This window comes from Thalassophryne amazonica, chromosome 14 (assembly GCF_902500255.1).
Source record: "Thalassophryne amazonica chromosome 14, fThaAma1.1, whole genome shotgun sequence".
Lineage (NCBI taxonomy): Eukaryota > Metazoa > Chordata > Actinopteri > Batrachoidiformes > Batrachoididae > Thalassophryne > Thalassophryne amazonica.
In genome coordinates this window covers 57866332-57889385 of record NC_047116.1, presented here as the reverse complement: position 1 = coordinate 57889385, position 23054 = coordinate 57866332, and the positions used below count along the sequence as shown (strand labels likewise).

Below are 23054 nucleotides of genomic sequence, written 5' to 3'. Positions count from 1 at the left end.
GAAAAAAAATCACCTATTTTGGAATAAGGCTATAACATAAAATGTGGAAAAATGTGAATGCACTGTGAATACTTCCCAGGTGCACTGTATCCATCAATCATGCATGCATAAGCACTTCATGCAGGAAAAGGGAAACATTTTGCAGCGTTCTGCACTGACAACCACTCATATTCATAATAAGGAGAGAAATCAGACCCATTTTTAAAGTTGCTAAATGAACTGAAGATTGTAATATCCAAATAGTGTTAATAAAATTCGTAGAAACTGTCAAATTTACAGATGTGCGAGTGACAGGTGCTCCTTTCCTGTTTATGCACACATGCTGCGGAAGTCACGTGGATCACACCAAAGAAAAACTGCTTTCAAATGAGCACTCCACAGGGGGACAGTATTTCATCAACACTGAATCTGTCTGGGGCACAGCCACAGGTGGACTGCACCACAGAACACTTCTGCAAATTGTACCAGATGCACCATCAGGCTGACACTGGCAATGGCCCAGACCGTGCACACTAACACAATGCATAGTGTGCGTGAGGTCACGCCAAAACAAACAATTCCATTGTTGCCAGTTTCAAAATAAATAAATGAAATAAAAATAATAATTGTATGATAAAAATGTGCTCTTTTGGGCGCAGTAGTGCCCTTTGTTGTGAATTTGGGTCGTATCTGTGGTACGCTTTTTTAAACTTCCAAAACACTGTCACCTAATTAAGACATGTCTGCAAGACTATTACATTGGGGTGCATCGTGGAAAAGCTGTCTCAGGGTGTGTCCCATAGCCTGTAACAGTAAGTGGGTTCACCCATTTAATGAGCTTATAAAAAGGTGAAACTGGGCTCTGCAGCAAAGCAGCAACTATGACTGAAGCAAAGGAGAGCCTCACTTATTGAGTGACTTAGGTTTAATTTATCCAATATGATCAATTAAAAAAATAAACAAATTCCTTGATCGGGCCAATTCCAATTACTTCAATCATATTAATAAAATAACATGCTTTTGGAGGGCGGTATGCATTTTCAGAGGCCCAACGTTCATGGCCAGTCGCCCAAAATGACAGATATTCGCCCTCATTTAACTCAGGCGAATATCTGTCATTTTGGGCAACTGGCCATGAACGGAGGGACTCAGAAAATGCATACCCATGACAACAGCATGTTATTTGCATTATTATCACTTTACTGAGATACACAACACGTAATGCGTACATAACAAGTTGGCTCACTTTAACTTTTGTTGTGTCGGCTGGCGCGCGCTGCTCTCCGAATTCGGCAGTGCGTCCTCATCAAGCTGGCTGCTTAATTGGCTGCTGTTCATTGTCGTACTATCCATGAGAAAATCATCCGGAATATCCATATTGGGACCAACACACACTTCTCGCCTTTTTATGTTTTCCTCTGCGGACAGTTTTTTTTTTCCCCCCCTCTGCGGACAGTTCTTGGGCTGCGCACGTCATTTGTTTACACACAGCAGGCAGGTATAGCCAGGTAGCCTCGACGTAAATCTACGATACCGGCCTCGCAACGCCTCGGTAAAGTGATGCACAATATCTCTCCATAAAGATATGGATTTGAAGGATTAAAATATCACTTAAGGGGTGCATTTATATAGACTGGGTGATACCATAAATTTTAGGCATATTGTTGTGTTTGCGCCATCAGAAATGTTTGTATCCTCACAGAATGTTTTTTAAAAATGAGTTGCAGGTTTCTAGCTAAATCTGTTATTTTACACTCACCCAATATAAGTGAAGAAGCCAGCTTTCAGATCTTTGTCCTCTAGGGAGGTACAGCATGAGGAGATTACAATATTTTTCTTCTCCCACAGATTTCTCTATGAAATCAGTGGTTAAAATGTATACACAAGTCTTGGCAGGGGTATGTGCTCTCAGAACTCTTCTAGTTCATTTTGTTTTGAAGAGGTTATTGGGCACCTGGTGACTCCTGCAGATCCCCATATGCTCCAGAAACGTCATTTAACCTCAGGGTTTGTCACTACAGTTTCTGTCCATGCAGCGTCTGACATGGGATCTCATAAACGACAATAGAATGACATGGAGAGGGACTGGGCTCGAAGACAAACAGGACAGAGCAGCGTCCACGTGATCTCAGACGTTTTCAGCAGATTGGTGAGCAGCAGGCAGCTCAGGTACCGAACGCGACCCAAAAAGATGATGGCAGAGGATTACGTCATCGGGAAAAAAAGGAGGACGCCTCATCATCACAGCAATAACAAAACCTCACATCCATAACAACCTCTCAGATTACGCGCAGCAAACATCGACGCTTTATGAATACGCATTTGGCTAAAACGTGCAAACAGGGCAGCAATAAGCAGCTTATCCGTACAGGCCCCGTGGAGAACGTACATGTGAGCAGTTCAACTAAACGCCAAGCGGTTTGCAAATTAATCACATAAAGCCCAAATCGACGTACCCGAAGGACTGCGCACGATCGATAAACGCCGAGGGGATGCTAAATGGGAAAGCTCAGTCAGGCATGACGTGCTCCGAATGCGTGTCACATAATTCGTGCATTTCAAACGGCGCACAAGAAATAAACAGGCTGCAGTGTTTCTGCTCAACGCTCTGTCATTGTTAGGAGGCTTAGTGGGTCATGAATGGGCTATTTAACCACATTACTAAACAAGCGAGGCTGGACAAAGTTTAGCTGATTCAATAAGCCTTTAAATCCACAGACTGTGTTGGCTAATTGTTCTTCTGAATTTACATAAAGTAATAAGTAAGGTATTGAATGGGCTAATAGCTAGCCAAAGAGCAAGCTACGCGGCCACAGGCTAACAGCGATATTGCTTTTTTTAAGCGCACATTTTTTATAATTATTTTAATGCGAACAGCTGCGAATGTTGCTTTTGTGTTACTTTAAAATATTAGTCATCCTAGCTGCACAAAAAACAACTTGTAAAAAATAGAAAAGAAGTGACAGTTGGTAGCGTTAAGCGGCTAGCTAAACTCGGTGGGTTGTCGGTCTTACCGTCATAAACTGCTCCAGGGGCGTCCAGTTTTTTTCTTTAAGAGAATTTTTCTGCCGTGGGAGGAAAATGGTTAGTGTCAGGGGCGATTCAGCCCGAACATCCACGCTCAGTTCGCCCACTGTGGAGGAAAGCCGAGTAGCAGCATCATCATCACCGTCGTCGTCGGTTGTCGGAGCCTGCCGGCGCCGTTTCTCGCACATCCATCCAGCGGAGCGAGGCCTCCTCCGGGCTCCGCGAGGCCACTCGCTCAGCGATAATCCACACCACCGGAGTCCCCGGCGTCATCGGCTAGACACGGCGACCAGCGATCATTTCACAGCAGCTGGATAATAATTCCACGCATGCGTCAAACGAAGAGGAAAATTATTTTCATAAACTGACTCGAAATGCGTTATTTCATGTATCAAATCACTGATTAAACAATGTCGCGTGTCTCCGGTTCAGAACAGCTTGTCCAGTGTCAGCGGTGCCTCTCTACAGCTGCTCCTCTCCTGCCCCGCAGCAGAGACAGACGGTATGGCAAGCAAACAGTGCTACAAATACGTATGATAAGCTGACAGTGCCACAAATACATATGGCGAGTCAACAGTGCCACAACTATGTATGGCAAGCCAACAGTGCCACAAATACGCCACTTTCAGTCACGTATCACCAAAAATACACCGTAAAAAACAGTTTTGTCAGTTATTACAGTGCTTTTTTGCTGTAATTAAAGATGATGCCTTTAAATGCACTGTAATGTGTCAAAATATACGCCGTTTGTCCCACGCCGCAATGGAGCCCTTAAAAAAACGCCGTAAAAAAAATGCCGTTCAGATGCACACAACCGAGATGTCTGGAATAAGTTGCAAGAGGTGTGGAAATTAAAAGCATTAATTTCACTGAGCGCTTTCCAAATTGAGAGCACTTGAGGCCAACTCCATAATATGCACTTGTTTTATAGTATATCTTTAAATTGTATCATCTTTTTATTTGACTTTTGTTTCATCATCTTTTTATTTGCCTTTTGTTTGTGTAAATTTGTAACTGTACTTTGTATTTGCTGCTGTTTATCTTGGCCAGGACTCCCTTGGAAAAGATGTTCTTAATCTCAATGGGAGTTTTCTGGTGAAAAAACACATGCCACTTGTGGGATTCAAACCTGAGAAGACCTGAGCATCAAACAGGAGTCTCACTGCTACACTACATCCACAGTTGGATAACAGAAGCGTATAAGGAGGGAAATGTATAAAAAAAATGAAATGATGTGTAAAAGTCTAATTTATGAGATATTTTCCTGCCTAACCACCAAAATATTAGCCGATGTTAAATGACACATCAGGTAAGTTAGAAAAAACTTTGCCACAAAGAGATCTGTGCTGGACTGATTCCGTCTGCTCGTCTTGATCAGTGATTGGGCAGAAACACTTCAAGTTCAGCGGCTGAGAGAAAAGAAGGCTGGAGATAATTATAGTGCACAAATGGCATTTTTTTATGCGTGTTGTGATGCACAGACGCACATATTTTACACGCGTTGTGTGCATCTGAATGGTGTTTTTTTTACAGCTATTTTTATTGTGCCATGAAAACTGCGTTTTTTGACACATTACGGAGCATTTAAGGGCATCCTCTTTAATTACGGCGTAAAAAGCGGCGTAATAACTGACAAACTGCGCCCTGAAAAATGGCATGTTTTGACACATTACAGCACATTTAACAGCGTCATCTTTAATTACGGAGTTTTTCCTTACCACTGTTGCTCTGTGGGTTGGTAAGGTTAGACCTTACCTTTGTGAAGCACTTTGAGGCAACTCTGTTGTGATTTGGCGCTATATAAATGAAAATAAATTGAAATTACAGTGTAAAAAGCGCCATAACAACTGACAAAACAGCATTGTTTACAGCGTATTTTTGGTGATACATGTTGTCTGAGAGTGGTGTATTTGTGGCACTGTTGGCTTGCCATAAGACAGCAGCGTGTCAGCACGCATACGTTACACCATAATCCCAGCGTGCAGGGGGCGTGGCCTCCGTCTCCACAGCGCGTTGGTTGTTTCCAGGGGCACCCAGGTAGTTTAGCCTTACGTGAGTTTGCCATAATATTATTTATTAGACTTTCCCACTGGCATACAGATATACAACTGAATACTTGAACTCCAATGGAACAAGATCTAAAAAAATAGATAAATACCAATGAAATAAAATATATCACACAAATTAAAGAGAATTTAAAATATCCCCAAAAACCTGAAAAAAAAACATATAATTGGCACCACCAAGACTTAAAAGTAATTTAAACATAGTGAATGGACAGGATAAAAACCAGTCGATAGCACTTCTGCAAGCCATCATACCACATGCCAAACTAGTGGAAAATTCTAAGGGAAATATTTTATTCATTTGAAAAGTCACAAAGTAGGATATATATATATATATATATATATATATATATATATATATGTGTGTGTATGTGTGTGTGTGTTTGGTATGCTTTTATATTTTGGGCCAAGGATAAACGCTGCAAAAACATAAAGTTGATGGGACGAATATTTTTGGATGTATTTTGGGTCAAAGATGAATGCCACCAAAATGAAACATTGATAGTACTAATGTTTTTGGAGAAATTACTGATATAACAACAGTGAACAATGGACATTGAAAATTACATTCTGGACTCATGCCATTCCAAATCATTATCGAAACTTTGCATGAAAAATGTCAGCTATCTATTTTATTAACACTACCCAATCTAGAGCCTGTGGATCCCCACGGGCAATTCGGTACTTTAATCCTATGAATTCACCCAATAATTTGCACCACTTTTCTTTACCAAAATTGGAGCAACTTTAACTTTTGACCCCTGTACAAACTGAAATTGACCTTTGTCACCATTTTTGCTGTTTTTACCTCATAACTCCATAGAATTCAGTCATAGATAGTCCAAACTATATCTTTTTGGAATCTTTATGATCAGACAAATAATAAGAATCAATTTAATCAATTTCAAACTGTTATGGGGTTGCATTCCTGTTTTTTTATTGGTGGAATAACACCTTTGTTTCAGAATATGCAGTACTATCAGTGTCAAGTTGAAAAACTTTGACACTATTTTGTCTAAGTGCTATATAAAGGCTATTTTTAAATTATAACCAATAAATCATAGACCATGCAAAACTGTCATGTTTATACAGTGTAATGTAGCCTGTAACCTAAACAGTTATATGCTATATATTTATCAAACTAGTATTTTTAAAATTTTAATGCATTCTGGTTGTCCAGTGATAGGTTAATAACTTTAGGCATATTTTCCATGCCTACACATTTTGAACAGTAAACCAGTGCTGGCTATCTGGTATTAAAAAATAAATACATGAATATGTTTGACCATTTTTTACATTTAACAATACATCATTTTTTGTAGGTATAAATTTTGGATATCATGTGGATATGCCTCAGAATTTTTCCTTGTGCCACCAAGTCTGGCTTTATGACCTCACACTGATGCTGGGAGAGGATTTCTGCTCAACCACCTCTGTCAGGGTCAGAGGAGGTGTCATGCTTGGCCAGTACTCGTATTACCTGTATTCTCTCAGTGTACTTAGTTCATTTAAAAAAAAAAAATGCATGCTCTTCCAACCACAGTTACCCATTTTCAAGACTGTCCATTTCCTTGTGAAAGAATAATGAATTACAGCTCTGCTAATATGGTGTGTGGCATCTTGTGGCTATAAAGGGAAAATTTTCACAACGTATCAAACAGATGTGATTCAATAAAGCAAGCAAATGAGGTGCTGAGAACAATAAGCCCACTGTTGTTGAAAGGCAGATCATAAAACCCCCTTTGTACTGAGAACAAAAATTGGTTAGAGCTGAAAATCCAGTCAAAGCCTTGGTTTCCCTCCTGCTTCTTTTTGACAGGACATTTCCTCATCTGCAACGATAGACTCCATATAACCAAAGAAAGGCACACACAAGGGTCAGTTTTGACATTAACAAGGGGATACAGTGTTGGAACAAAAACTAACCAGGGGCATGATTTTGATATTTTGTTTTCTACACTAATTTTTACCACAGCTGGAGCCATATTTGAATTATTATGTCTCTTCAGCATCTCACCATGTCATTTAGGTCCTTCAGACTTTTTTCAGTAAAATGCTTCTGGGGAGCATTAGCATGGCTAAAACCTTTCAGGGCACTATCCTACCCGCTTCCTGTTTTGTTTCAGCCTTAAACCTGGGAAATAGAATCTAGGGTCAAGTCTGCTGTAGGTGATGTGCCAGTTCCTCCAGGGTTTCTGACAGGCAAGGTTTTTGTCCCTGCAGCTCTCAGGGGGGACATTTTATATCCACATACGGGTGATTCTTTAACTACGGGCACTATTGGCCTTGTAAATGTAATTTCCACCACACCATTGCCTTACAATATAAAGCGCCTTGGGGCAACTGTTGTGATTTGGCGCTATATACATGTGCTCTGATGTCACTGTTTATCTCCATAGAAACTACCCAAACAATCTTTCATACAAACTGTTTAGGGACATTACAGTGTTGTGGTGGAAATTACGGCAATACTGTGGGACAACTACATTTTGTTTAAAAAAAATCACAACAGTTGTATGACATTGAATACCCCAATTATGTTTTGATTATTTTACTGATATTTTATTCAGAGATATTTTAAAACATTAGAAAAAACGTTTCTTTACCATTCATTTTTATCATTGAAGATCAAAAGTCTGGGTGTGGGACAAGCACAAAACGGCAATATTTGCATATAATAAGAAAAAGGTGAAAAAGTCATCATAGACTACTAGAACAAATTTCTCAACACACTTTCATTGTAAAGATAACTATAAAAGTGTAAAATTTCCCCTTTTTTCTGTTTTTCATACAATATGATCAAAGGACATAAGTGCCTGTAGTCTAAGAATCACCCTTACATACATGTGCCAAATACACCTGAGTACATAAGAATCCCATTACATAGTTGTTTTGCGCAAAACACAGCTACTTTCACATTTTCCCCAATACTTTTTCAAAAAGCTAAGATTCCTCTGTTAACATCTTAAAACTGCCTTCTGTGGAAGAGCACAACATGGGTTTCATGTGGCAGTGGAGGATCAGGAAGCATTCACCTACACTTTTGTCAAATTAATGTCAATTTTATATTGTGGCAGTACACAGAGCATCTTTCAAGATGATTCCCATGATATTCAATGCTGTTACGCACCTCTGACATTATTTTACACGGTGGTACATCCAGAAAGTAGTCACTGCACTGCACTTTTTCCACATTTTGCCATGTTACAGCTTTATTTCAAAATGGATTAAATTAATTTTTTCCTTAAGATTCTATACACAATACCCCATAATGGCAACATGGAAATCAATTTTTTCTTTATAGATTTTTGCAAGTTTATTAAAAAAAAAAAAAAAACTAAGAAATCCCATGTACATAAGTATTCACAGCCTGTACTGTGTAGCTTAAAATTGAGCTCAGGTGCATCCTGTTTCCACTGATCATCCTTGAGATGTTCCTACATCTTAATTGGAGTCCACCTGGGGTAAATTCAGTTGATTGGATCTGATCTGGAAAGGCACACACCTGTCTACATATAAGGTCCCACAGTTGACAGCACAAACCAAGCATGAAGTCAAAGGAATTCTCTGCAGACCTCAGAGACAGAATTGTCTCGAGACACAAATCTGGGCAAGCGTACAGAAACATTTCTACTGCTCTGAAGGTTCCAGGGTGATTCTTTAACTACGGGCACTATTGGCCTTGTAAATGTAATTTCCACCACACCATTGCCTTACAATATAAAGCACCTTGGGGCAACTGTTTGTTGTGATTTGGCGCTATATACACGTGCTCTGATGTCAGTTTATCTCCATAGAAACTACCCAAACAATCTTTCATACAAACTGTTTAGGGACATTACAGTGTTGTGGTGGAAATTACGGCAATAGTGTGGGACAACTACATTTTGTTTAAAAAAAAATCACAACAGTTGTATAACATTGAATACCCCAATTATGTTTTGATTATTTTACTGATATTTTATTCAGATATTTTAAAACATTAGAAAAAACGTTTCTTTACCATTCATTTTTATCATTGAAGATCAAAAGTCTGGGTGTGGGACAAGCACAAAACGGCAATATTTGCATATATGATGATGAAAACGTCATCATAAACTACCAGAACAAATTTCTCAACACACTTTCATTGTAAAGATAACTATAAAAGTGTGAAATTTCCCTTTTTTTGTTTTTCATACAATATGATCAAAGGACATAAGTGCCCGTAGTCTAAGAATCACCCTCCAATGAGCAGTGGCCTCCATCATCCCTAAATGGAAGAGGTTCAGATCCACCAGGACTCTTCCTAGAGCTGGCCGCACATCTAAACAATCAGTGGAGAAGGGCCTTAGTCAGGGAGGTGGCCAAGAACACAATGGTCACTCTGTCAGAACGCCAGCATTCCTCTGTGGAGAGAGGAGAACCTGCCAGAAGGACAACCATCTCTGCAGCAATCCACCAATCAGGCTGTATGGTAGATTAGCCAGACAGAAGCCACTTCCTTCAGCTTGGGACTCCGACAAGGGCAGTCGCATCTCCTCCACTCTCCCTTATCTCTGTTCTCTGCCTTTAACCTTCAAGTCCCTATTTCACCAGACTGTGAATTCCTCAAATCTTATTGGATTCTGGATCTATTGGACTACTATTGAATTAACCATGGAATTGATCAGCTGGTCTCTGAACGCTATTGACACCATTTTTTCTACAAGGTCAGGACCGGGGGATCCTACCTGCCCAGATGGAACGTATCCTGCGGCTATCTCCTCGACTCCTGGGGGTCTTGGCGTGTTGCATGCTTGGCACCTTTCTCCGTTGAGGACGTCAGGGATTTATTCATTTTTGATCTCATAGTAGCAGGGCTGGTACTTTTTGGCTTATGTGCTGCCCTGATCTACCGGAAAATTGGCAAGACGGCGGCATCAAGAACCACGGCCCCTCGCTTGTCCGTCATGATTAACGAGGTTGGCAAGGGAGTGCATTCTCAGACTGCGAATACTCTTAAACTCGGATGCAAATTGGATGACATCTTGGAGCAGATGCGTGCCTTGCAGTTGAAGCTGAAGATTTCAGAGGCCGGTGAATATTCTTAATTTATAATTGGGATTTGGTTGTGCAAGTGGAACTGTTAAAAAGTGATTTCACTGCTGCAACAATAACATTACAGGCTTATCAAGCCAAAGGTCAAATTGCCTGACTGTCTCCTCCTGAGGGATTTGTTTCGGCCTGGGGAACATTGGCTTCTTATCTCATCTCACAAAGACAATAAACTGCTTTTGACAGGACTGAAGCATGTTCCATTCCCCCCACCCCCACCCCCTCCCCCTCCTTCCCCCATCAACGCCCACCCTTTCCGGCGCCTGCTTCTCGTCATCCCGTTTCCCTTCGGAGGGGCAGTACAGTTTTTGCTGCAAGCCCACGCCCCCCACCCCCCCCCCAAGCTGTTGCTGGCAGCACAACTCAGGGTTGCTGTGTGGCCTTCACCCACTTGCCTCAATTCGGATAACGGATTTCTTCAAACTTAGTGCACATAAACAATGTCAAATGTGTATCTGTTGCGTGCCATTATTGGGTGATTCTTTAACTACGGGCACTATTGGCCTTGTAAATGTAATTTCCACCACACCATTGCCTTACAATATAAAGCACCTTGGGGCAACTGTTTGTTGTGATTTGGCGCAATTTGGAAACCAGACATCATCCCTACAGTGGAGCACGGTGGTGGCAGCATCATGCTGTGGGGCTGTTTTTCAACAGCAGAAACTGGGAGACTAGTCAGGATTGAGGGAAAGATGAATGCCGCAATGTACAGAGACATCCTGGATGAAAACCTGCTCCAGAGCGCCCTTGACCTCAGACTGGGGCAATGGTTCATCTTTCAGCAGGACAATGACCCCAAGCACACAGCCAAGATATCAAAGGAGTGCCTTCAGGATGACTCTGTGAGCCAGAGTCCAGACCTGAAATGAGACCTGACTGAACATCTCTGGAGAGCTCTGAAAATGGCTGTCCACCGACGCTCCCCATCCAACCTGATGGAGCTTGAGAGGTGCTGCAAAGACGAATGGGCAAAACTGTCCACAGATAGGTGCACTGAGCCTATGGCATCATATCCAAGAAGGTTTGAGTCTGTAATTGCTGCCAAAGGTGTATCAACAAAGTATTGAGCAAAGGGTATGGATACTTATCTACATGTGATTTCTTAGTTTTGTTTTGTTTTTTAAACAATTTGCAAAAAAAAAAAAAACTTTTATCACGCAGTCATTATGGGGTGTTGTGACTAAAGTTTTGAGGGAAAAAAAATGAATGAAAAAGTGAAGTGCTGTAAATACTTTCTGGATGCAACGTACATACAAAAGACATGGACACAAACTAAAACAGAAGTGCTCCATGAAGAAAGCTCATGTGGAAACAGCCGGACTCTGGCACTGCTGGGTCGTTTGTTTTTCCATAAATAGAACCAATCCATGTGAGAAAGTGGCGTTACAGTCAATTCACTAACATTCAGGTGACACTCCGAGACGTGTTTCAATTTAACAAGATTGCTTTTTCACGCCTCTTGCTCTTTCAGCGCAGCAAGGATCCTGTCTCTTCTGGATGTGCAAGGTGTGTGTTTCATCTGAAGAAAGTGAGCAGGAAGTAAGTTCCCACTGGGAGCAAAGGTCTTCTTTCCCTTCTCTCCCATTAAGCAGCACAGCACTCTGTTTCTGGAGAGTATCTTTTCATAAAACTCTACACCTCCCTTGGCATAGTCGCGGGACAGTCCTGCTGCATGCCGGTCTGAGCTATAGTCAATCCACTGGTTGACAGCATCTGAGGTGAAGAAGTAGGACACAGCACCAATCCCAAGCGCCAGAATGTTCACAGCAGCACGGAGGAGCACAGGGCCAGTGTGGAGCTGAAACACCTGCTTCATCACCACACTGTAAACCCAAACTCCACCCAGGCAGAACGGCGCCACAGCAGCACTCACAACAGGGCCGCCGCTCTGCAAGACAGCCACTTCTCGCGCTATGGCAAACTTCTGTGCCTCAGGGGAAAACACCAGGGCTTCCTTCAAAGTGGTACCACAGTCGCTGTTCCAGTCTACTCTTTTATCATTGATGACAACAGTGTGTTTGGTTATTCCGCTCAGGTCATCAGCTGTGCTGTTTAAATTTAATGGCAGTCCAATGTGAGCGCCTGCGGGAAGCCAAGGGACGCCTGCACCAATCGGATGGAATCCAGAGGAGGGAAAAGCAGAAAAATTGTTGGGTGAGCTGATGCCATAGTCCATTAAAACCTGCAAATGACAAGAGGAACATGCATCATTGGATTTCAATAAACACTGCTTCAGTAAGTGTTCTGTGACTAAGCGTAGAGCATGTACACTGACCGCACTGCATGAAAACAACAGCGCGTTTTAATGCACATCACTGTTGTGAATTCAATTCAATTCATTTATGCACTGCCAAATCACAAGTCACGCTAAGATGCAACATGCAAGTATGGCCGAACCTTACCCAACCCCTGAGCAAGCACACTGGCAACAGTGGTTATGAAAAACTCCTTCAGGTGTTTTTTGATAACAGAAAGAAACCTGAAGCAGACCAGACTCAATAGGATGACCATCTGGTCTGGCTGGAGTATGAAAAAGGAGAGTAGGTGAATAAATTACATTATTTTAACAGCAATCAAAGACATCAAATTATTGTCTTTTACCTCATCTTCACCGTCAGATTTTGGGACTCTACAGTCTGATGTACCAGCAAGGGAAAAAAGACAAAAACACCACACACAACAACAAAACTACAGATCTGCGATAAAGCTAACAAAACAGCACCCAGTGCAGAGTAGGTGCCTGCATGTACTATGTATTGGTCTTAGTGAATGTTATGCTGAAACATCTGAATTAAACTCTGGGAAGACTCCCCAGAATTTTAGAGGTGATCCGGATTTGGATTGGTAGACATTACAAATCTCATATTGCTCTTGTTTATCAGTCAAATTACCTCCTCTGGAAGATATATTTAAGTCCACCGAAACAATTTAGGAGGAGCTGCACCTAGATTTACAGACAGACAGGGTGCTTCAGATGCCCCCCACCCCTTCCTCAAGATACAGGAGAAGGTGTAAATTGAACAACATGAAGAGCTCTGTGAACAAGCTCACAAAATGATGCCTCCCTGTTCCGTCATACTAGTCGTTCACATTCATTAGATATTAGTGGTAGAAAGTCTTCTGTAATGAAATACTTGAGTTAACAAACATGTAACCCAATGGAAAAAAGGGAAGACAGGCAAATTAAACTTCTACATAATGACACATTACCTGCTGAAACACACCCTCCAGATTTTTAGACAGTGTAGCTGGCCCTCCATGGTACCAGGCCTGATTTAACAGTCTATATGACACTCCAGGGAAAACATGGTGGAACATATTAAATGCAAAGACCCCACCACAGCAAGTAATGAGCAGTGGTGTCCGGTACTTCTGAAGAAAGACTGAATATTTCAAAATGTGAGATGCCATTTTCCAGGTGGAACCAAGATGGATTTAGCGTCTGCTGTGAGCTGCAGACTTCAGACAGCATCTGTATAAAAGACCAGACAGGCCTGCATGTTACATATATGTACAGTGACTTCTTCATAACAGCAGAATTACGACATTATACACAAGAAAACTGAACAAATCTAGGCTAGAGTCTCTCATGTGCCTTCTGGTAAACTATAACTGAAATGTCCCACCCGCAGACAATCCTCTTTACCACGCAACATTAAACTGCAGAATTGGTGATGCAACAGACGAACATTGCAGCATGTGGTGTCTGCATTCAGAGGCACAGAAGTCTATAACTCTGTCACAGTTGACTGGATGTCTTGGTGGCTTCCCTCAGTTGTCTCCTTCTTGCAAAGCCGCTACTCTGGAAAGACTAACCACACAGTACTACACTGTTTTTATTTCTTGTTTGATAAAATAAATAAATAAAATCCAATACATATTCAATGACCTGGAAGTGTTGATGTGTTTCATGACTTTAAAAAGTCTGTAAAAGTGACGATATTTATTAACAACAGTACTTTCAGTTTGTCTAATTACTTTTGACTTCTGAAAAATCACTTGCATTGTATTGCATCAGCTACGACATTTTGACTATGTGGCCCATTTTGCTGCATGATCCAGCATGCAGGTGCCTGAGCGTTGAGGACTCCAGTAGCTGGGGATGCCCATGTTTCACCTGGCTGCAGCAGATAGATGGTTATTTTAGAGATGTGGGATTGGACTGGTTGTCTGCCTGGGTGGTTACCATCCAGGACCCAAGACGGTTCTGTGGTCTTGTGGATGCAGCAGAGTGCAGCACCAGCACGTTCCGGCTTGAATTACTCTGAAAATGGAGGGACTGTCTAAAAAATGGTTGTAAATCCTTAATGGTTCAGGTGATTTTTTTTTTTAAAACCTCTTGAGTTAAAATAAAAAAATCTTCACTGCAAGCAATTTTAATTGATTACATCCAACCCCATTAAAGTGTTGAACAGAGGGAAAATTGCATGAATTGTGTCACTCCCAAATACAGATCTTGACTGAGTCCAGAAAGATCCATAAACATTCAAATTTTTTCACAGAAATAGAGTAAATGAACATGAGCTTTAAGTGTAGACTTGAAATTTTAATTTGAAGCTATTTTTTAATCCAAATCACGAGAACGATGTCGGGGTTACAGCACTTTTTTTAAACAGTGGTTATTGCTGCTGTAACTGTAACCACTTTGAACTTGGTGACAGTTACGGCAGCCGTAACCCTAAATCTTGGGGCTATGCTTACAGCAGCTGCCGTAATTGATGATCTATGACTCTGTGCTTGTTGCCAACTCCTCGTTACTACAGTGGTAAGTTACCCCATCTGTCCATCCTCTGATGGGGACAACAAGACTTTGTTTATTCACTCCCTTCATATCAACCAACGTTTCTTGTTTCAGTTATGGGGCAGCGCAGTCTCGTTTGAACCCCAGTGTGATATCGCGGAATTTGACCACTCGCGTGGACAGCCTGCCGTTGCGCAACACAAACACAGCATCACTTCTAACGGAAAACAGGGCAGCTGTGGCTCCCTTGACGAGTTGTCAAGGGAGCCACAGCTGCCCTGTCATTAGGAGGGTGCTAACTAGAGCACAATAGGTTCTAATTAGAGCTATTGTTTAGTCACTAGCCTTAGCAGTCTGCCTCTCGGTAGGAGGGGTCTGGTTAGGTTTAAAACTCCAGCTTTTGTGACTTCGGATCATTCTTCTCGACAAGAGTCAAGACAGAAGTCAGACCACCAGAGCAAGAATTTTAGCTGAGGAAGCTTCTGCGATTTGAAGCGAAACGTCCTCGCGTCAAGCAACCCAGTCCAGTCGAAGATTCAAGCTTCTCTACTATAGAAGGGAAGAAAGTGTCAAAGTAATAAAAGAAAGAAAGAAAATAAATCAAATAGCTGATCATGACAGGCATGGATTAGGAGGGATCAATCTTACATTATCCGAAGAACAAAAATAATTAAATAAGAGAATCAGCTCAGTTACTTGAAATTGACGTTCTAATAAGCTGTCTATATGCGGTCTGCATAAGTTGGGAGTGGCAAGATGGCCGCCAGCTTGCTTCAGCGGATTGTACGGAGTCTGTGGGGCAATGAGCTTATCCAGTAACATATACAGATCAGTGCAGACGAACATAGACTTTAAAAAGAGGAATAGACGCTGCATTGGTTGCTGAGGCGCAAGAAATGCGGCCGCCATCTTGGAGCGGTGAACGTAGTGATTCTAACACAAGGCACAGTGGTTTGATTTTATAATCTTTTCTTTTAAAATCTTTCTAACATAATGAACGGTTTTAGCCATGTTCATGCTCCAGCGAAGCATTTACTCAAAGAAAAGCCTGAAGGACCTAAATGACATGGTGACCATGTCACCACGAGTTAAAACCTCCAAACACCTAAAGCTTTTCGGCTAGTAAATGTTAGCTTAAACGTGACGATAGTAAACTGAATCATAAAAAGTCAATAAGGACAAAGGCTTTACGCCAAAGAACGCAAAAATATGACTGACTGGATCACTTACAAGTACAGCGTCGCCAGTACAGAAGACATGCCGTAAAGCGTTTTTCTTCTTCTTCTATCGCATTCTTCTTCTTCTTCTGTGACTTTTAGTGGCAGCGTGCAATCTTAGTGTATTACCGCCATCTACTGGACCAGGTGTGATCACTTTGGGATGTCAATGAACAACTAAATTAACAAAGAAAAAGAACAAAACAAAAAACTAAACTAAACAAACAAAACTAAAGTCTCCTCGCAAGTTGAATTTTCTTCAGAAAATCTATAACTGCTTTGGCTGTGAACTGTGTACCAGGTAAACCAAGTAAGGTGCTCAATGAAACAGTTCTTTCAATCAACCTTTATTTCAGACACCAAGGGGTCCATATAAAAATACATAAAAATACATACAACACACAGACAATACAGACAACACAATATGAGTCTATAGTCCATACAAGCAGTTGCTCCAGTGCTTCCAGAGCTCAGAGGTAAACCGGACACTGCTATGTCCAGGTATTGTCAAAACATTTATAATTTCATTCTTTGAGACCTCAAGGCACTTCATGAATGAATATGCAAAGTTTCTAATTGCAGCATTCAGGGTAACAACATTATTTTGCACAAACAACAAGCTGGCACTTGTCCACCGAGGCTCCTTCAGCAGGATGCGAAGAGCATCATTATAAGCAACCTGCAGTCTTTTAAATGTACTCTTACTATACCTGCACCACAAGTGGCCAGTGTAGAGTGGTGTGCAGTATGCCTTAAAGAGGGCAATCTTAACAATGTTCGTGCACCGATGAAATTTTCGTGCTAAAGTGTTAGCCTGTGCGTACAGTTTGCAATACTGCCTTTGTATGTCATCATCATCTCTGAGATCACTCCTGATGATGTGATCGAGGTATCTGACCCTCTCAACAACCTCAAGCTCCCCTCCTGCAAGACGAAACGCAGGGAACACAGTCTTCACGTGCTCTTTGGCCCTTATCACCATCACCACACTCTTTTTGGAGTTAAACTTGATGTCATATTGCGCTCCATAAACAGAGCAGACCCCTAATAACTGCTGCAGACCTGAGAGTAAGGTGACATAATTACCAGGTCATCTGCATAGAGTAGGTGGTTCAGAAGCCTCTCGCCCACCATGCAGCCTGTCTTACATTGGCTTAGTCTTTCAGAAAGACTGTCCATATACAAATTAAAGAGAATTGGTGACAGAATCCCACCTTGTCTCACTCCATTCGACACAGGAAAAGGATCTGAAATCCCAGTTTCCCATCTGACTCTCATAGTCTGATCCCTATATCTTTGTTACCCTCTTACGTTCCTCTCTCTCTGCAGAGTACTGGCTACATGTCAGGAGCACATGCTTTACTGTTTCTTCTTCTCTGCAGTACGGACACATTCCCGTCTCATGCTTCCCTATTATGAGAAGACCGCTGTTCAGTGCTCTGTGTCCTATTCTTAACCTCATGAACCAAGTGTCCTCCTGGCACGCGAGCGAACTGATTCTTTTAACTGTTACTATTTGTTGAATACTGTATAGATGCCTGCCTTTCTCCTCCTTATCCCATTTGTCTTGCTGAAGTTTCTGAGTACCGTCTTTGAGAATTGCTTTGAATTCTGACTTACCGAGTGGGACCTGCACCTCTACTTGCTCTGCTGCAAGTGCCTGTTTTCCCAACTTGTCTGCCTTCTCATTGCCCGCAATGCCGGTATGAGCTGGAACCCAAGTGAAATGTAAAGTGAGTTTTAACTGAGTCAGTCTAAAAATCAACTGAAAAACTTCGTCTAGAAGATCCTGTGTACATGCAGAATTCCCAGTCTGGATGCTCATCAAAGAGGACATAGAATCTGTGCAAATCATGGGCTCATATGGCTTAACTTCTTTTAACCACTGTAGCACCATAATAATGGCCATCATTTCTGCAGAGAATATTGAGAGGTGATCTGAGGTCCTTTTCGAAATTGAAATATTATATTTTGGAATGTACACAACCACCCCGGTTTTACCTGTTGGGTCTTTGGATGCATCTGTGTATATCTGTACTGCATCATCATACAAGATATCTAAATACTGTTGAACAGAAAAGGTTGTCATGGTTATGTGTTTCGTCTCCAGGTTAATTATAGGTGAGCAGAAGAAACAAGGTGGAACTGCGCTTAAGCTGACAGTGTTATTGCAAGGTATCGTTCTGATTCCCACATCATCCGCCTCTTTATTGCTGTTCCATCCAAAATTATGTCACAGTGCGCCCATATTCCCAGCAATCCTCTAACACCTGTTTTGTAGGATGTGTAGCCCCATGCCCTTGTAAATGTACCCAGTAAGTTAGTGAGAGTTTCAGCCTTCTAAGACTTAAAGGCATCTCCCGTACCTCTGCTTGCAGGGCTGGAACTGGCGACGTTCTGAAGGCTCCACAACACAGCCGGAGAGCTTTGGGCGGCACCCTATCCAGTTCAGCTAACATGGTTTTTGCTGCAGATTTATATAAACTATACATCCATAATCAAGAATCGACCGATTACAGCAGTGTAAATTCTTTTTAACGAAGAACCAGACGCCCCCAGCTGCACCCCGACAGACACCCCAAGAGATTGATTGCTTTTTTACACTTGTCTGAAATTTTTCGGACATAAGTTTCAACACTGAGCTTGCTATCCAAACACACACCAAGATATCTCAGTTCCTTAACCTGTTTAAGAGATTGTCCATATAACTTGAGGTCTATTATGGGGTTTACCCTTTTCTTAGTAAAACAAACAAATTGAGTTTTCTCCACTGAAAAGTGGAACCCTCAGTCAAATGACCATTTTCCAACCTGTTTTACTGCCATTTGCATCCTTTTCTGCAGATTATCAATATTACGGCCCTTAACCCACAGTGCCCCATCATCAGCATATAATGCTCTGTTAATCCTGTGATCCACTCCACCAAAAACATCATTAATCATAACATTGAACAAAATTGGACTGCATACACTTCCCTGTGGTGTGCCATTCTCTATTGCATATGTATTTAATGTCCCTGACCCCACCCGGACCTCTATGGTTCTATTCATTAAAAAATCTTTGATCCGGTTAAACATTTTGCCACCTATTTACATTTCATTCCACTTCAGTAAAAATCCTTCTTTCCATAACATGTCATAAGCTTTTTCTATATCAAAAAATGGTGCCAAAACAGATTCTTTGTTGACCTGTACTTTATGTACCTCGTTCTCTAGGCAAACCACAGGATCCATAGCAGTTCTTCCATTACGGGACCCACGCTGGTAAGGTGTGACCTTCTGCTTTCCAGCTTGTATACTAACCTCTTAGTAATCATCCTCTCCATCATTGTGCAAAGGTTAGACGTCAAGGCTATTGGTCTGTAGCTTTTGACATCTGACTTATCTTTGCCTGGTTTCCCTACAGCAGGGGGTAGCCAAGTTCGGTCCTCGAGAGCCACCTTCCTGACACTCTTAGTTGTCTCCCTGCTCCAACACACCTGAATCCAATGAAAGACTTGTTAGAAGACTTTTAATGAGCCTTTCATTGGATTCAGGTGTGTTGGAGCAGGGAGACAACTAAGAGTGTCAGGAAGGTGGCTCTCAAGGACTGAACATTGCCACCCCTGCCCTACAGGAACTATCACAGAATGTTTCCACCCAGAGGGCAGCTTTCCTTACTCCCAAATTTTGTTATATCAAATCAGAATGGCAGTTTTCACCACATCAGATAATCCCTCAATCATTTTATAGCAAATCCCATCTTTCCCAGGTGAAGTATTCTTAACACCTATTAGTGCTCTCTTTAATTCAAACAACATAAAATCTGCATCTAGTGAGCTGTCACCCACAACCTTCATCCCCAGCAAGTTTTTATTACCTTCAATGGTCCTAACTCTTTTAGCTAACTCCTCACTGGAGAGATTTTGTGAGCTATGTATCTTAACAAAAGATCTTGCAAGCACCTTCAACCCCAGCACGTCTTTATTGTCATCAATGGTCTTAACACTTTTAGCTAACTCCTCATTGGAGAGATTTTGTGAGCTATGTATCTTATGCTACCTTTACACATAACGATGGCACGTCATGAATGCCACGGAGTATACATTCTTGGCCGCTGGTCACGAATGTGATGATTCGGTGCAGAGGTGTCAGGTGTCCTCAGGAACTGCTGCAACCTGTTACCACACGTTACGATTAATGGCATGTGTTGCTGGAGAATTATCAGGAACCATTACACACAGTCAAGAATAATGTTCCACGTTGTTGCATTGTTAAGTTGTGTCACATTGTGAATGAGGCGAATTGTTTCCACACACACACCCCCATATTCATCCAACCGTCAGTTGCTGAAGAATCCAGATCACTCCAGTTTGCTCCTCAAAATCCACAGCAGAAGAACTTTGTGATTGCATGCTTAATTGGGCTCTGTGCCATGGAGTGGCGCAGAGAGGAGGAGGAGATGGAGAGAGCCAGATGTGTGGCTACACGCGGCTCTCGTCTTGCTCGTTTTCCCAAACATCAGGCACATGCAGCAGGTGGAACTTCTGCAGGAGTGCGCTGAGGAGCACTGGAACGAGGCTTTTAGCCAACTTGGCATCACTGTCCTCCTTCAGCATATTGCAACAATGAAAGTGAATGTGGTGCAGCAGGGTTTAATTGTGTGCAAGTCATAGAAGAACACCGTCACGTTCTATTAAGAATCACCACTAATCAAGATGGATCAACACGTTCAGTTGCGACCTCCATGACATGAGGCGTAATGAGGGTGGTGAAGCATGGGGATGGAAACATCATACTCTGAGGGTGCTCTTCTGCAAAGGGGACAGGACAACTGCACCGTATTGAAGGGAGGATGGATGGGGTCATGTATTGCGAGATTTTGGCAAACAACCTCCTTCACTCAGTATAAGCATTGAAGATGGGTCATGGCTGGGTCTTCCAGCATGAAAATGACCACAAACACACAGCCAGGGCAACTAAGGAGGGGTTCCATAAGAAGCATTTCAAGGTCCTGGAGTGGCCTGGCCAGTCTCCAGACCTGAACTTAATAGAAAATCTTTGGAGGGAGCTGAAACTCCAAAACTGAAAGATCTAGAGAAGATCTGTATGGAGGAGTGGACCAAAATCCCTGCTGCAGTGTGTGCAAACCTGGTGAAAAACTACAGGAAACGTTTGACCTGTGTAATTGCAAACAAAGGCTACTGTACCAAATATTAACATTGATTTTCACAGGTGTTCAAATACTTATTTGCAGCAGTAACATACAAATAAATTATTAAAAAAATCATACATTGTGATTTCTGGATTTTTTTTTAGATTATGTCTCTCACAGTGGGCTTGCACCTAAGATGAAAATTTCAGACCCCTCCATGATTTCTAAATGGGAGAACTTGCAAAATCACAGGTTGTTCAAATACTAATTTTCCTCACTGTATATACGAGTATATATCAATCAATCAATCAATCAATTTTTTTTATATAGCGCCAAATCACAACAAACAGTTGCCCCAAGGCGCTTTATATATATATATATATATATATATATATATATATATATATATATATATATATATATATATACTCAACAAAAATATAAACGCAACACTTTTGGTTTTGCTCCCATTTTGTATGAGATGAACTCAAAGATCTAAAACTTTTTCCACATACACAATATCACCATTTCCCTCAAATATTGTTCACAAACCAGTCTGAATCTGTGATAGTGAGCACTTCTCCTTTGCTGAGATAATCCATCCCACCTCACAGGTGTGCCATATCAAGATGCTGATTAGACACCATGATTAGTGCACAGGTGTGCCTTAGACTGCCCACAATAAAAGGCCACTCTGAAAGGTGCAGTTTATCACACAGCACAATGCCACAGATGTCGCAAGATTTGAGGGAATGTGCAATTGGCATGCTGACAGCAGGAATGTCAACCAGAGCTGTTGCTCGTGTATTGAATGTTCATTTCTCTATCATAAGCCATCTCCAAAGGCGTTTCAGAGAATTTGGCAGTACATCCAACCAGCCTCACAACCACAGACCACGTGTAACCACACGAGCCCAGGACCTCCACATCCAGCATGTTCACCTCCAAGATCGTCTGAGACCAGCCACTCGGACAGCTGCTGAAACAATCGGTTTGCATAACCAAAGAATTTCTGCACAAACTGTCAGAAACCATCTCAGGGAAGCTCATCTGCATGCTCGTCGTCCTCATCGGGGTCTCGACCTGACTCCAGTTCGTCGTCGTAACCGACTTGAGTGGGCAAATGCTCACATTCACTGGCGTTTGGCAGGTTGGAGAGGTGTTCTCTTCACGGATGAATCCCGGTTCACACTGTCCAGGGCAGATGGCAGACAGCGTGTGTGGCGTCGTGTGGGTGAGCGGTTTTCTGATGTCAATGTTGTGGATCGAGTGGCCCATGGTGGCGGTGGGGTTATGGTATGGGCAGGCATCTGTTATGGATGAAGAACACAGGTGCATTTTATTGATGGCATTTTGAATGCACAGAGATACCGTGATGAGATCCTGAGGCCCATTGTTGTGCCATACATCCAAGAACATCACCTCATGTTGTAGCAGGATAATGCACGGCCCCATGTTGCAAGGATCTGTACACAATTCTTGGAAGCTGAAAATGTCCCAGTTCTTGCATGGCCGGCATACTCACCGGACAAGTCACCCATTGAGCATGTTTGGGATGCTCTGGACCGGCGTATACGACAGCGTGTACCAGTTCCTGCCAATATCCAGCAACTTCGCACAGCCATTAAAGAGGAGTGGACCAACATTCCACAGACCACAATTGACAACTTGATCAACTCTATGCGAAGGAGATGTGTTGCACTGCATGAGGCAAATGGTGGTCACACCAGATACTGACTGGTATCCCCCCCAATAAAACAAAACTGCACCTTTCAGAGTGGCCTTTTATTGTGGGCAGTCTAAGGCACACCT

General features: G+C 42.0%; 2 protein-coding genes and 1 long non-coding RNA gene across 4 annotated transcripts in view; 1 reads left to right on the top strand and 2 right to left on the bottom strand.

Moving 5' to 3' along the window:
• Positions 1 to 3501, bottom strand: part of ptpn4a (protein tyrosine phosphatase non-receptor type 4a) — a 213514-nt gene extending 210013 nt beyond the window's left edge. Inside the window, exon 1 of the mRNA XM_034186241.1 lies at positions 2994 to 3501. The gene's annotated coding sequence lies outside the window, so the exon portion shown is untranslated. The remainder of the gene's footprint in view (positions 1 to 2993) is intronic.
• Positions 3502 to 11486: 7985 nt separating this feature from the next.
• Positions 11487 to 16167, bottom strand: tmem177 (transmembrane protein 177). 2 transcript variants are annotated; one of them, XM_034186979.1, is made up of 3 exons: positions 16123 to 16167; positions 13362 to 13623; positions 11487 to 12333 (listed from the first exon to the last, which is right to left on the bottom strand). In XM_034186979.1, exons 2-3 carry the CDS (start codon positions 13560 to 13562, stop codon positions 11602 to 11604), a joined length of 933 nt encoding a protein of 310 aa, XP_034042870.1. In that variant the 5' UTR covers positions 13563 to 13623; positions 16123 to 16167; the 3' UTR covers positions 11487 to 11601. The 2 variants fall into 2 exon arrangements, with proteins under 2 accessions (XP_034042870.1, XP_034042871.1); XM_034186980.1 differs by lacking the exon at positions 16123 to 16167 and having other exon boundaries at positions 13376 to 13550.
• On the top strand, positions 14302 to 22028 carry LOC117525134. Its single transcript, XR_004564962.1, has 3 exons — positions 14302 to 14397; positions 17302 to 17308; positions 22018 to 22028. It is a non-coding gene; the product is annotated as an uncharacterized LOC117525134 (long non-coding RNA).
• The last annotated feature ends 1026 nt before the right edge of the window (positions 22029 to 23054 follow it).

What these genes read in the sequence shown, in the direction of transcription:
- tmem177 (XM_034186979.1), bottom strand. Translation starts at nt 13,562, where the DNA reads ATGGCATCTCACATTTTGAAATATTCAGTCTTTCTTCAGAAGTACCGG. An exon ending in TGGAGGGTGTGTTTCAGCAG is followed by an intron (nt 12,334 to 13,361) that starts GTAATGTGTCAT and finishes TGTCATTTGCAG; the next exon opens with GTTTTAATGGACTATGGCAT.